Source organism: Spermophilus citellus, assembly GCF_964194105.1.
Source record: "Spermophilus citellus genome assembly, chromosome: 5".
NCBI classification, from domain to species: domain Eukaryota; kingdom Metazoa; phylum Chordata; class Mammalia; order Rodentia; family Sciuridae; genus Spermophilus; species Spermophilus citellus.
Genome location: NC_138186.1, coordinates 130,940,875 through 130,956,685, shown reverse-complemented (window position 1 = coordinate 130,956,685; position 15,811 = coordinate 130,940,875). Strand labels below are relative to the sequence as shown.

The 15,811-nt window shown below is 38.3% G+C and overlaps 1 protein-coding gene across 2 annotated transcripts in view; it reads right to left on the bottom strand.

The window, feature by feature from the left end:
- Positions 1 to 13,688, bottom strand: part of NKAIN2 (sodium/potassium transporting ATPase interacting 2) — a gene marked incomplete at its 3' end in the record, with an annotated part of 990,354 nt that extends 976,666 nt beyond the window's left edge. Inside the window, exon 1 of one of the 2 annotated variants that reach the window (XM_081295856.1) lies at positions 13,568 to 13,688. In XM_081295856.1, coding sequence (XP_081151982.1) covers positions 13,568 to 13,621 — 54 coding nt within the window. In that variant the 5' untranslated portion in view covers positions 13,622 to 13,688. The remainder of the gene's footprint in view (positions 1 to 13,567) is intronic. The other variant, XM_081295855.1, reaches the window with a different exon arrangement.
- Positions 13,689 to 15,811: the final 2,123 nt, after the last annotated feature.

Sequence of the window (15,811 nt, the reverse complement as noted above, 5' to 3'; positions counted from 1 at the left end):
ATCTAAAATCTTTCTTAATTAATACTTTCATGAACAAACATATACCATAGGCATATTGTAGCAAATATCACAATTTGAGAGAAGATACATTAAAAGTGTCAAATATCCATCAGCAGTCTTTATTGGCATTAAAAGAAAGGTGACATTCACTGAGCCTTAGATAAAATCCACCTGGCTCAAACTGAACTGAGGGAAAAAAAAAATAAGCTAAGAATGCGAAAAGCTTTGTTGAGAACATAACTGACCATAAAAAGTAGCTTTCAAATAAATCTAGATTCAACATTGCCTTCCAGTCAATATTCCCACAAATGCTTTCTTGGCACCCCTCTTTCCTAATATATGTCTCAGCCTACCTCCCCATCTCCTTTTCTTTCCATCCTGCTTTCCCTATAAGCTTTCATAGCTGCTATTCCACTTGCTTGTTTGCCTCAAATACTACAGTCTTGAACACACACCAAAATAATCTACAGTTTTCTAAATGTCTCTATGGCTAGGGTTGCCCTGCAGAGATCAAAGGGTTGGGGGAAGGGTGCTGGTACTGACCCTGTACAAAGCTGCAGATGAATGTGACACAGGGCCATGGTACACCGGGCATAACTCTCATGGATATGCAGTGCCCAGCCTCAAGTCTTGTCTTTGCCCTCACAAACCTCTCCACTGTCCTCAAAATCTGTGATAAAGAATGTATTTATTATTATTTCTAAGTGATTTTTCCATATTTTTGCTTTAGCTCAGCGGATCCCATCAAGAGGGCTATTTTACAATTTGGTAAAGCCGAAATGTGTTTTTTTGTTTGTTTGTTTTTTGCAACTGGATATTCATTATTGGCATCTAATGTGTAGCATCCAGGGATTCTGCAAAACATCCTGTAAGGCACATAACAGCCCCTCACAACAAAGTGTCACACAGTCCAAAATACAAATGCTGTCCATGCTGAGATAGATGCTTTGCCTGAAACCTACCTTTCTATTTCCATAATTTCTCCTTTACATTATCATTAAAAGTGTCCATTCTTCCCAAATCAACCACCCACAACCCAGCTGCCTCTGGACTTTCCCTAACCATTTTGTTCCAGCTTCAATCACCTGCTTAAATCAATCCCCAAATCCTCACCACTATGTACAATCCATAAGATAACCCCACTCTCTCTTCACTGTGTTCCTTTTCAGTCTCTTATTTCCAAACATCTTTAATAAAGCCAAAAACACACAATGATACTTCTTATAAAAGTGGGGCTCATTGCCTCCTATGCTTCTCAATAACCAAACACTCCACTCAATTTGGTGGGCATCGCCGTCACACAGGAAGCACTCTATATCATACAGGAAGTGCTCCTCTCCCAAGATCTGGATTTCTATACTTACTGGCTCTCACCACAACTTCCTCACTGATATCCTGCCTCTTCTCTTGACTCACTTCCGCTGTACCCACCTCCTTATTCTTGGGTATTTGCACTGGAGTTCCAATAACCTACCTCCCCATTCCCATTCTGTCATCAGTTTCCCAGTCACACCCATTTTTACTCTCACCTTAGAATTTTATCTATGAACAAAGAAACTCAACTTTCTGCTTTTTTATCCCAACTCTTAGAAAGTTAGAAAATGATAGGAAAATAATTTGTACTACTACAAATACATGCCACCTAATTTCACTAAGGCCTTTAAAGCAATTCAGCCTAGAATTTACTGTTGCTTTGCCCTCACCTTTCCCACAAATCCTGCTCCAAACCTCAGGCCCTCATTCTCATATTATGCTGTTTCCCTTGCCCCTGTAGTGCCTTGGGTAATTAACTCCAATAATTAAAATCTACAGAGACAAATATCCTATCCTGAAAGGTTCAGACTCTCTCAAGGGCCTAAGGTCCATCTCCTTTCACTCTCCACTTTACCTGCCAGTACTTCCTCACTTGCCAGCCTGATTTTTCATTGTTCCACACATAGATTCATTCATTCTCACCTTGCTGCTACTACCATTTCTTCTATTTATGATGTTCTTTTCTCTAATCTCTAGCTATAGAAATTCTACGTATCATGTAACAGTCCTTTGGGTGCTGTGTGATCCATTAATGAGGCTATAACTAATCTTTCCCATGACTCTGTTTGTTTTGTGCATATTTTGCAAGTACTGGGGATTGAACCCAGGGCCTTGTTCATGCTAGGCAAGTGCTCTAACACTGAGATGCACCCCAGACACTTGTACTTTTTTAACTTCATTTTGAGGCAGGGCCTTGCTAAGTTGCCCAGGATCTTGGTAAGTGACCTCAAACTTGCAACCCTCTCAGTAGCTGGGATTACAGTACTTTTACTTCTCTTACAGTTAATCATTCTGTATTACATTGTACACATCTAATACACTACTTAATCTTCTTGACATAGGTCTGGTTTGTTTTTACTACCTGACCCTTAAATGTTTACTGAGTTCAAAATAATTAAATCAAAATTGTTGATAAGCAGAAGTTTTCAATGAAATGGCAGACCAAAGAAAATTTAGATCATGGGTTTTCACCTAAGTTTTACGGATTGGGATCAGAAGTTTAAGTCCTCTGAAGTTATCTTGGTATTCTTCTGCTGAGTCAGTAGATTTCACAGGTTCTTAAACAAGTCCATGGCACATAAAAAAAGTTAAAAATTATTGCTGAAGAGTTATGGAATAGAAAGACAGTATTCACTTTATTATTTACATTCAGGTCAAATATTTAGTTTTGGAATATCGAAATAAAGTTGCAGTAGCTGGATTAAATAACACAAGATAATGTTAAATTGATATTATATGAATTAACATTTTAAAAATATACCAGAAAAAATGTTGAAACAGAAGGGCACAGCTTACAATAACATTTATGTCTCACCAATACTTACCTTAGTTACAGTAAGTTTAAATCTAACTTTATGGCACACACCACTAGAACATTTGAAAGCTTTTATCACATTAAATAAGTAGTATGACTTAGTAAATAAAGAGTAAGGATTGGATTGTAATTTAAACTAATCTTGAATTATCACGACCACTAGATACATGGCTTGACATTCCTTTCAGTTAAATCAGATTCTAATTGTCAAAAAGGTAGAAACATATACTCAATTTATTCAGCACATGTTCACTATGCTATTCATGAGTGGACATTTCATAAATCTTACTTGATGAAGCTACTTTAGTAATTACTTAATTTCCTCCCACTATTCATTTATTAATTCATCCACTTTAAAATTATCCTGTCACACAGCACTGCAGGTTAGGAACCAACTACAGGTAAAAGTTTTACAGGGTCTTCCCTATCTCCCAACACTCACAGCAGGGACTTATACACAGCTGGTGCTCTGTCTATAGTAACACTTTTATTCACATTATGAAGATTAAATTAAAAGATGGGCCTGCCAGCAGCAAATAAGCAGCAAAACTAGGTCACATGTAAATTCTGCAACAAATCACTACATAAATCTCAGAAAAAAAATTCATTGGAATTTATTTCTCTCAATTTAACTGGAAAAGTAAAATATTATATTATGATATTTAACAAAACATGAGTCAAAGGAGGTATAGTAACAAGTGATAATAACCACCATATTCTCATGAAAAGAACAGAACCATCAACAGGTCTCCATCAAGGATCAAGATAAAATAGGCAAATTATTAAATGTCACCAAACACGGTTCTTACAGAATTGACACTTCCTAAATGTAAACTGATGGATGCCATTTGCTTGATTTTAGGGAAACCTTTCTGAATGAAAATACATCTATTTTACAATAGTCTATGAAATTGAATCTAAGAAAACATTGTCTCATATCTCTAAGAGACTGTGGAACTTTCCAGGGAAGTTTAATAAAACCATAAATGCATTACTAAGAAAATTCATTAATGGACTGACCTTCAAAATAAAATTTAAGACTTATAATTTTAAGTAGATGAGTACCTACTTGCTTTTAAGCTCTGGACATTCAGGAGCCTCTCCACTCCTCCACCCTCCCCTCATCTTTAAAAGAAAGAAGGAAGCCTTTAATACCAACCCACAGAAAAGCAAAACTTAAGTTGGTAAATGTTATTGAACAGCCAAAATTGAACTAACGTCTTTTGATAATATGGAACATTTTATAAACGATGGACAGAAATGAAAGTCTATTCATTCCTGTCAATCAGAGTAAGAAATACATAATCCTATACATAGCTCTGATATTTTAGAAAATCACAAGTTATAGGTCCACTGTCATCGAATTTGTGCTTAAGTTTTATTAAAAGAAAAGAGAGACAGAGAGCTCTTTATGTGCCATCTGTGTATTATCAAATTCAGCTTCTAAAACCTTCAAATATGTGGCTCTCTCATTGTTCCCAATAACTAGAGTTAAACATATCCACAGACCCTAATATCAGCCCTGCACTTCACAGCACTCAAATGGAGCAAACAGGTAACACCTGAATACACCATCTGGTTTGTGGTTCATCATTTCTTCCTTATAGATTAAGAGAATGGGGTCAGAATCAATGTGTCTGCAGCAGTGAATTATGGCCCCAGGAACAAGCTGCCTCCCACCATTATTGCAAGTGCAATAATGAAAGACCTGCTCAGCGAAGTCCTTTCTCAGGGGCCAAGACCACAGAAGGAGGCACACCACCAGGATATAATTTTCTATTCTCCTGGCCACCTGTGGATATCATTCCCACTTTTGTTTCTCAGTGGTGTCAGAAACTGTCCTTTCTAAAAATAATACTCTGGAGATCCACCTTGTGGATATCCTTGGTTAGATACCCTCTAATTAGGATCACATGAATTCCTTATCATTGAACAGTTCAGACATAACACTGACTCCTCCATCATTTGACACACAGTTGTCATTTAAAGGATTTGAAATATCCCCTTATTCTATTGTGTAACTAACATAATACAGATGCACACAAAGACTTCTGTGAACAAGAATAGGGTGTACTGATTTGATTCCCCCATTCCAAACCAAGACCCATTTGTTTCCAAAGAATGAAGCATTGTCAGGGGTTTTAAATGTGTTACTGTTTCGGAGTGTATGTATTTATTAGAAAACAAAAGTCCGTATGAGGACTCTTCACCACCTGCCCTACAAAGGCAACCACAGGGGGTGATGCTGGATGAGGCAGCCCTGTTCCAGATGTAGGATACAGATGCTGCTCCTCATCCACCACTTTCAAAGGAAAGTGCTTCTGCAAACATCCTGTCCACCATGTTCTAAAGTTCCAAATAACCTACCACAATTGCTGCAACACATCACACTCCTTGCAAAATCAGCAACTGGACTTAACTAAATTTCAAGTTAAAATTCCAAGTCGATGGCTGAAATACAATGTCAAGAAACAAAAATAAACAAATAAACATAGAGCCAAGTATCTGAAAACAAGGTTCTATTCCTTTAATAGTGTAATAATATTTGATATGTTCATGTATCATTATTTGTTAGAAATATGTTCAATTGATTGTTTCCATACTGAATTTAAGTTTTTAAGTATTATTTACATAATCATATGATATTAACCATTAGACTGCATCATTAGCCCTGAGTAATATTTCAATGAAAATACTAGTTCCATGGAAGATTAATAGGGGATATCAGAGAAAGAACTTTCTTCAATCATTGCAAGCACTTTGTAAATATTAGCTGAGTTAAATGGAATTAAGCAGGGATTTCTTCAGTGCAGAAATTCCTTTAGCTCTCAGTATACCAATATGTACTGTGACCCTTGGGGGCAGGGGCAGTGATAAATAAGAGCTCTGGGTTAGCAGAATATTTCTCAGTGACATAAAACAGTTTTTGAAATAGTTTGAAGGAGTACCCTGAGAAGATTGTGAAAACCATGTTTAAGTTTTAATGAATACGCAAAGTATGCACATAAGACACATAGTCATATTGTTTTATATATTCCAAACTATTTGCCCTAAATACTATACTCCTTCATAGGTTCCCCAAAATTACAAGTGGATGAAGAAAAAGATATTTCAAAAAAATTAGATGTTATAACTAGGGCTACTGTTCAAGTGACATGTAAGCACACCTATTACTCCTTCTAGGCTCACTGGATGAACAGTTCTAAAAAATCAAAACATTAATAATCATAGTGATTTTAACTTGAGCACACTTTCTCCCCTAGATGCTCCGAAGCATCCTGTAGGATAAATGGGTCAGGAATTATTTGCCGCATTTTTCAAGTGAAGAAACTGAACCCAAGACTATAAATTGTTTGAGCAATACAGGAGCATTAGAGTAGAGAAAAATCTGGCTTCTAACTTAGTCCAGTGCTTTTTCAGAATATTCCCTCCACTCTCTCCCAGGGCTGTGCTATTCCACAAATTTAGACTGGGTGCCAGTCTAGGAAAGAAGGCATTTGAAGAATCTAATTCCATTCCAGCAAGACCAGGCATAAGGGTGCTTTCAGATTCTTGTACATCTCTATTCACTGCAAGAACACAAATACTGTGAAAAGACCTTCCATTTCTCTTACTTAAACTTCTCAATAGGACTATGTTAGGAGACAGAAATAGGCATACATGATCCAGAACAAAAGTGTTCTTTCACCTAGTAATAGGCAAAAGTAAGAAATTAGTTCATTATCTAACAGAGGTGGAAATTTTCAAAAACAGCTCCATGTACTCATATAACACCATTACCACTCATGCCATATTCCAGGCCAGTAGATCTCAAACGATTAGTTCAAGACCTGCAATAATAGTATCATCTGGGAATACTTATAAATGCAAATTATCTGGCCCTACCCCAGGCCTAAAAAGTCAGAAAATCTGGGAGGAGGCCCGGAGATCTGAATTAAAATGCCCTATAAATGATTGGGATGGACGATGGACGTTCAAGTTCAAGAAGTGAACGCTAGCATATTAACATATTTTAAATAACCTATTCACTCTAAGTCTATCAACAATTTTGGCAATTATTCTCAGTCGATAGTGATTAGGATGGATTTAGGATTTGGGGAACGTAAATAACACCACTATGAGAAAGTATTAACATGCTCTAGTCATCCAATAAGGATTGGTTTCAAAAAGAAAAATGAATACATTTCTTCTTCCCATAGTCTATATTAAGCATACCTATCAACCTCCCAAGTCCTTATAATCTGTTGGGTTATCTGTTAAAAATTGGTCAGAAATATACAACAGCTATAACTTTTATTCCCGCCCCTTAAATCATCACAGAAACATAGCCAGGGATTATTTCTCTCAGGTAGAGCTATAAGCATTTCACAGTGCTTGGGCACACTTGAACTGTTGTGGGAACAGCAGGGACAGCTACTGCATGAGTAAAAATCCTCTGCAGGGGCAGTCTGTTCTCTGACCCTTCCATTCTCTAGTGCACACACCAGAAGCTCCTATTTGGGACACCCTCATAGGCTAGGCAGATTGGGACAACAGCCTGACATGAACTTTGTTTCTCTAAGCCTCAGTAGTCATCTGTTAGTTATTGTGGCAACAAGGAATACGTAGGTAGATACTTACTTTGTTAATAAACCCAACTTAAGACACTGATAAACTTTCTTGTTACATGGGAGATTGCAGTGAAGTGGTGAGGCACAGCCTCAGCTGCAGGTTCAGAGCTCCATAGAGCTGGGTTTGAATTCAAGCTCCACCACTTACTAAGGGAGTGATTTAAGAAAGTTGCTTAATCTTTTAGGTCCTCCATTTCCTCTTCTGTAAAACGAGGCTCTTCATATCTATTACCTTTCTTAGACAATTAATGGAGAGGGTTCAGTAATATATTTAGCATGAGTTAGTATGATGATTTAATATATATCCTCAAACAGGGGTCTAATAAATAAGTCTTGAATGTTGTTTAACTATTTTACAAAGCTAGATTTTAAAGACATACCAGATTATAAAACCACACAATTTTTTAAAACCGATTTATTTCAAAGTGTGCATACAAATCACTTTTAAAAAGAGATAAAAATTATCATGTGACCCTCAAGTGGTTGAAAAGGTAAAATTATTAGCATTGAAAGTCACCCTATTCCTGTTCCAGGATGGAAAAATTAACTTTACAGCTTCCATAATATTAAATGCTAGAATGCTCCTTCAGTTAAATTCAGTGCCTGTTTTAGAGTTCAAAAAAAGAAGAAGAAAAACAGAGGTTTCAGGGAGATAAAGCAAATAATTCCTTCATAGATTAAGAACTTTCATGTCTGAATATACCTGAAATATTAAAGAAGAGGAAAAGAATTTGTAAATTTTATTTTCCTCCCTCATCTAATGAAAGAAAACGATATCATTTTATCTTATTCCTTTATAATTTTTAAATGTCCTCCAATTTCTTAAAAATAGTAGGAAAAATGCTTCATAAAATTCTGTTTCCATCCTAGAGAAATTATGTATGAATACATTACTTATTTCTATCATTATTAAAACAGGGCGCAAAACAAGAAATCCTACCTGTACTGATGTGCAGTCATGCACTCTGTAACAATGTCTCCATCAGTAACAAATTCACAAGAGATGATGACTGTGACACATGGCCTAGTGTACATCAGACTTGCATAAGGACACTAGGATTAAGTATACTTTAGGACATTCACACAATGACAAAGCTTAATGATGCCTTTCTGGGAATGTTTTCCCATTAATAAACAACACATGACAATACTTTACTATATTGAAAATATACAACTATCAAGTTTCCACTGGGAAAGGGAACCTAAATTGGAAGAGTTGATTATATAGGTGGAAAAAAAAGCATAGAAATATTTTGTTTGATGTCTGACATTTCTGTGTTACAAGGCATGAAAATGGGATAATTTCCATTATTAATAATATTAGTTTCCAAACTACTTATGAGAAAATGACAGAGCACTGCTTGAAATTCTACCAAAAAAGGAGAACTGAAATCATTTTTTAAATGTTAGGCACTAGCAGTATATACAAATATTTAATGTAATTAATGCCATAATTTAAATACTTTCATTTCCATCATAAACACAGAAGTATAAAAATGTGTTTCAATCGCTCAGATTGTATTTTTATTAAACACACATATATACAAAAAAAAGGAACAGATCAAAAAATAATGACTTCTCATTTTAAAACATCCCTGATTTCCATTCAGAAATTCTCCACCAGGCAAGCAGAAACTTTGTTCCCAAAGTAAAGCAGCATGGTTGGGAATGGGGAAGGCAATGCCTATTTGCATTTCCGGGCCCTTATCCACACAAGAGTCCCATGCCAGAAAGGACTCCCATTTTGCAGAGGATGCTGCCCAACCAAGCCTTTATTTGAGAAAGCAGGGGAGCATCTCTCCATAGGTTAACTGAAACTTTAGGTATGACACTGATAAGAAGTTAAGGAGCTGGACTCTGGAAGACATTTCTAAAAAAGCTTTCTTTGGTAAACATTAGACAGAGTAGTATTGAATTACAATGAAAGAAAAAAACTTAAACAAAAACATGTCTCAAAATGTTTCTGTAAAAGAGTAGATGATTAAAAGAGGAAGTTATTGTATAGCTTAGCAACCTCTTAGCATATTTCTATTCCCTCAGTTCCTAAACTATTGTATGGCAATTTTCAGTCTTGTCCATGGATCATCAGATCAATGACAATCTCAAAATTTTACCAGTGGCATTTGAATCTGAAATTTAAATTTTTCTGAGCAGGAGAATTTGTGAGGTAGGAAAAGAGCTAACTTTAAAGAACTGTCAAACTTATCAGAATTATCCTAGGAAAATCATAAGATTCTACCTACACTCTTCAAGTCACTTGTCGTCAGTGCTTTAATTTGTAAAACATAATCAAATAGCATGTAATTAGGAACACTGCATCAAATCACAATCTCTGCAATACTCCATAGTTATAATAAAATGTTTTTTATTCAGTCTATTCTACACTCATGACCTTTTTAAAATAAATCTGTACATCTGAAAATGTTTAGTAATTGTGCAGTAAAGAGCAACTGATCATTCTTAATTGAGTTTCAAATGTGCTGCTTCACACAGCTGCACACACATGTGTATTAACCTAACTGTTAGTTGCACCTGTTCCAAGTTAGCAATATTTCATAAAGCACATGGCAAAAATGACATTTTCAAGTGTTAATCTGTTGAATGTAAATCTAGACTTTCTTTCAATAGTTTATGACACATACGCTTTGTTCCACATAGGAGTCTGATGTACAAAAATGTGGGCGATTTTGAGCTTCCTTACTTGAAAACAAAGCTGTCTTTTCAATCTAAAATAAGTTATGTTCTTCCATATTATAATTGAGTGATTTTTTTTTCACTGAGAACTAGCAGAGTAATTTTTTTCAACATTTATATAAAGTACTCTTTGAGTCAACCAAACATTGGGGGGAAAAAAAAAGCTAAACTATTTCACAAGCTGCTGAAAGTTGTAAATAAGAAGTTAAACTGTTCTTGTCCTATACTTCAAATCCACTGTTGCAAATGCAGTGATGATTTTTGTTACTATCAGAAATCTTCAGTTTCTGAGCATTAAGGACAGCAATGATAAAAAGAAAATTACCTTCTTGAGATTATGAGCTTAAACTCTGAATTCTGCACATGGAGCAAATCTGTTTCCAGAGATCACACCCCTTTTTGTAGAAATCACTCTAAAATCTGAAGCTGGCATAACTATACAGCTCAAATATTTTAATTTTTGATATATAGGCACAGTTTTTCATAAGATGCAAGCTTATTTTTTAACTTTTATGGTATGGAGTTCCAATTTCTTGTGTTATTAACTGATTTTTCTGAGTTATTTTTAAGTGTTTATACTTGTAGTTTGTCAAATATTAAATTAAAAGCACATTTTAATAGAATTAAAAATCAAAGACATAAAATCTTGATTGATGAATTTCTGTGGATCATTTGTCTCTGTACTTCACTTGTTAAATGGTCAGAACTCTTTGTCTGCACTAAAGTAATCTGATGAATGAGGCCCCTATCTCCACAATGCAAAAGTTGCATCTTCCTTTTCTAAGGTTACTTGCAAATTGATGTGCATTTACATATTAAATTGATGGTACATATGATTTGTTATTTAAGTTTAATTAAAAAACAAATATTCTGCTTTCAGGACTTGAGACTAATGCTTTCAAAACGTTAAAAATTTTTATCTGAAACTATGTTTCTCCTTCAATTAATTTTGAAAAACCAGTTGTTTTTTTTTCTGTACAGCTACAAAACAAAGATGCCCAAATATTACAAAAACACACACTAGACACTTCAGCAGTGAAAAAAAACTGAGTGAACTTTTGTTTCAGTCAATGGGACACTAGTCATAAGTCAGTGAACAAAACTGATATATTTTGAGGAATGATTTTTACTCAAATAGCTTAAAGATGCACAAAGTTTACAATAGTCTATAAAAAAATAAAAAAAACATGTACTTCCACCTATTCTTTTATTGCAGTGCTTTAAAAAAGAATTTTCAAAAGAACTATTTTGCTCAAAATTAAATAATATGTTTTTAAGAAGCAGCAATTACCGAGGACCCTGAAGTCCTTTAAGGTTTGATCACTTCACCTTATCAAAATAAATGGATTTTCTTTGTTCTTTGCTTTTTTTTTTCCTGCATCTGCATTAACATGGCTGCTAATTATATTAGCCAGGTGGCACCTAAAGTGTGAATAGGAAAAATCACATAATTCTTATAAAACATAAAATACTCCTTATGATTCAAATGTATGCTTGCTTCAAATGAACATACCTGTACTAGTGCTACCTCTATTCTGTTAGCAAACTTAGCTATGGTTCAGAATTTGTTTTAAAGTGATTTTGCACTTGTCCGATACACCACTGCATGTATCCAAGTACACAGGCACTCATACACACACACACGCACAAAGAAATCCCCAGCTTTATCATGCTGCTTTGTGTATTTAGCTTCCACATTCGTTTATTTATGTGTTTTTTTCCTAAAATTGTTCAAGTTCTTGAGAAGTTTGTGTTCACCATGCAAAATGTCATCTGATCTAGGTACATACACTTACCTACTACAGTAATAAAGCCGCACGACATTAAATGCTTAAAAGTTATATCACATTTTCAAATTGAAAAGAGCATAAGATGCTCTACCCACTCACTTGTTCTGTTTTATGCTTTTATGATGTGAATCAGTAAAATCTTATCTGAATCATATATAAAAATAAGAATGTTTTGAAAATGTTTATATAATCTGGAATATTTGGCCTGTATGGGTGGTTTAACAAAGTAAACTTCATTGTACTAGTAGACATTCATTAAGAGCAAAATTTCATTTTTACAAAACTAATATGAATCTGTGGTAGAGAAAAATAAATTGATTTATACATCATTGAGAAAAATATAACATTCTTAAAATTATATTTATAGTCCCATTTTCACAGGTCAAAGTAGACACCATCAGCTAACTTTCCTGGGAAAGAAAAACAGCCTGATATAATCCATTACAAATATACCTCTTCAGCTAAATATTACACAGAACAATAACAAACACTCGGGGATTTCAAAATGAATGATAAACATTGGGAAAAAAAACTTCAGGAATTCTTTATCAGTTTTAACTGCACATCCTGGATCTTTCAAACACTTTTTTCTGATTGGACTTGAAAACATCTCCTCCTGTCTTTCAGTCCTTTCAGCCTTTATGAAACAACTGTTGGAAATGTGGGTGACTATTCACATTAATTTATACTTTGTAAGGAAAGCTATTGATGATGCGTAACCAAGAACCTCCTACCTCAAATTAACCACTTAAAGGTGGTATAATTTTCACCTCTACACTGTCTCCTCAGCCCCTCCTTCCATCACCCTTAGGGAACTGAAATTCAGAGACATGACGTTTTCCATTATTGGTTCCTTGCCTCTGCAACTGTATGACATTCCTCAAAAAGTACATATAATTCTCCATCCTATGGGATCAGACAACAGTAGCTATTTCAGGAGCAGTATCATACATAATGTAAGACAGAATATTTTTTTCTTGGAATTGTTTGTAATAATTGTGATTTAAATGTTACTGGTTCAGTCGATGGCAATGGTGTTGCTGAGTTCATCAAAGTCGTTCTCTTCAATCTACATACTTTTAAAACTCAATGTGGCTTCTAGATCAAACTGATGTAAGAATACTATTTAGCCAAAATAGTGGGTTTTCAGAGCATTGTGATTCTAAGACAACATATTCCTCGAAAAATAACACATATCAATGAAGAAACAAAGACACTGTAAAATTAATACATAGAGGAAAAGTCAGAAATTCTATATTTCTCTGTCTAACACCTGTATATTAAAATGTATGTGATAATCACGTTGTTATATTAATAGGAATGCAAAGCATAAAAGAACAAGAGCTACATCTTGCTTTGCTTAAAGAAATTAAAGACAACAAGTTTAACCCGCACCTGCCAAACTGTCTTTGGAGGGACAGAAATAGGTGGGGGCGGAAAGGATCACCTCTCCTGTACCCTACAGAGCGTCTCCCTGAAATCATTTTAAATGTAGGCAATATATCTGTCACCTTCTCTCTTTAAATTTTTCTTCCACTCTAATCAATGGCAGACCCCTTACTGCACTCCCCTGCCCACTATCTCAAAGGCACATTACAGAATAAGAGGACCCAAGTGTCACTTACCAGTTGCATGCCACAGATAAAGATAAGCGTGCACCTGCCACTGCAATAACCCATGGTTTCCGAGACCCCTGCCACAGCCAGACTGTCCCACGTCGGCCACCGTCGAGCCCCCACTTTATCCAATCAGATCGCGGGGAAGGACAGGCAAACCTGCCGAGGGCTCGGGGGCTCCGGGCTGCCACTGCCAACGTCCTGGGAAGTGACAGGCATTAGGACCTGCTGGCGCGGCGGCGGCGGCGGCGGCAGCAGCTCCAGCCGCGCCCGCCACACATACCTTCACTCGCTGGGTGCACACGCCGCGCCGCGGGCAGCACCGCCTGCGGAGACGCGCCCTGGGCCCGCAGGGGCAGCAGCGGCAGCCTGGCAGCGCCGCCGCGCCCTCGGGCATCTGGCCCCCGAAGTTTCGCCCCCGCCGCTCGCCGTGCCGGCTCGCCCCACGCCCCCAGCGCGGCCGCCGCCCGACGCGCGCTCGCCCCACACTCTCGGCGCGCCGGCTCCGGGGGCGGCTGAAGCGCGCGCGGGGCGCTGCCCGCCTCCCTGCGACGCCCGCGGCTCCTCTGCGCCCGGCGTTGCGGGGCCCGGCGGGCGGGGGTGGGGCGGGGTCGGGGCGGGGGTGGCCGGGCCCCGCGGTCCTCGGCGGCAGCAACCGCGGCGTTGCAGAGCTCAGCGATGCCGGGTTCGCGCCGCGTCCCTGCAGCGGAGCTGCCCCTCCCCTCGCCCAGATGTGTTAATCCTCTTCCTCCAACAAATCCTTCAACCTGCGCCCCGCCGCCCCCTCCCAAGGCGTTAACTTCTCCAAGATCTGCCAGGGTTGCAGACCGGGCGGCTGCTGGCGTGGTGTCTAGGCGGGAAGAGCAGCGGCTTCGGCGGTGGTAGCGGTGGGCACCACGGGGGCTCAGGACGAGGAGTCTGGGTGGCACGACCGTGTCTTGCTTGGCTGGTGTCGGTCTTGCTCCCACAGCCGAGCCAGCACTAGGCGCGAGAGAGCTGCGTGAGCATGTGTGTGCGTGCCTAGGGGAGAAGGGACCAAAAGAAGGGTTAGGGAAGGGGGATGGGATGATGAAACAAGGGGGCAACCGAGGCATCCTGACCCGTCAAAAAGCCCGAGTGGCACAGAGGCCGGAGGAAGCGAGACAGCGGCGGCCAACCCATTGGCGGGTGCCGGATACTCGGCTTTCCAAGATCTGAAGGGCCAGAGCGTGGAGTTAACGGAGCGGACGGTAGTTGGGAAAAGGGAGCGAGTTGCTGCTGGAGTTGAGAAATTTGGGGAATCCGAGAAAACAGGCGCAATAAGTTGCTGTGTCTCCTTTAAACTGTTTTCACTCAAAAATGTAAAGGATCAGAGACCATTTTATTAGCACCTATTACTGAAGTCTTAAGGACCGTCCCGGCCTGTTGTGCATCTGTTCGTGTTACACCAGCACCGCTGCAGAGCGCGGGCCCGAAGCTGTGCAGCTACTACCCTTACCGGCAGACGCGGTTCGGAGCCCGCTGCTGCCATCTGCCGGCGGAAACGGAAGAGCGAAATAGGCTGGCCCTGCTGACTGCCCCTGGGGCCTGGATATTTAGCATACTAGTACCAAGTTTCTTTCATAGCTGCAGGCACCTACTAAAGGCATTCCTAATTTTGCTAGGAAGTGAAGACTTGGTGTCGTGATCCCCTAGGGAACTGAGTCGTTGGAATGAAGTGCAGCGAGTCAAGAGAACAGACCTTAATAGAAACCATCTTCCCAGTTCCCCTTTTAGGAGATTAAGACTGATGATCAAACTGCATCAAGCAAGGAACTTTCCATAAAATGTGATTGTCCCTACTGAAAGGAAAAAACAATGACATTTGTGTAGGATATATTTATACTGGGAACCACAATAATAATCCGAAATGATTGTTTCCGTTGAATAAATATTATGGACATATCAGAATGACTAAATAGTAAGAGATTAAATAGGGCATAGAGACTGTATTTTCCAGAAATCTGAGCTGAATTTTCAGAAATGACTTGTTGATCCTGGAAAGCCAAAAAGCCATTTGTAAATGGGCTTTTATGAAAAGTTTATTCACTGTTTAATGAAATTCCAAGAACCCACTACATGCTGTTACCCACTGCCCTGTCTGTCAGGTAACGGATATTCCACAACCTTGGGTGAAACTGAAGCCAAAGGAATCTAGTAGCAAATGTTTCTTTTAGTTGTTATTATACTGTCTTTAGCTATTAGCTGCCCAAGGCCTGCTGAGTTGCAGGTATT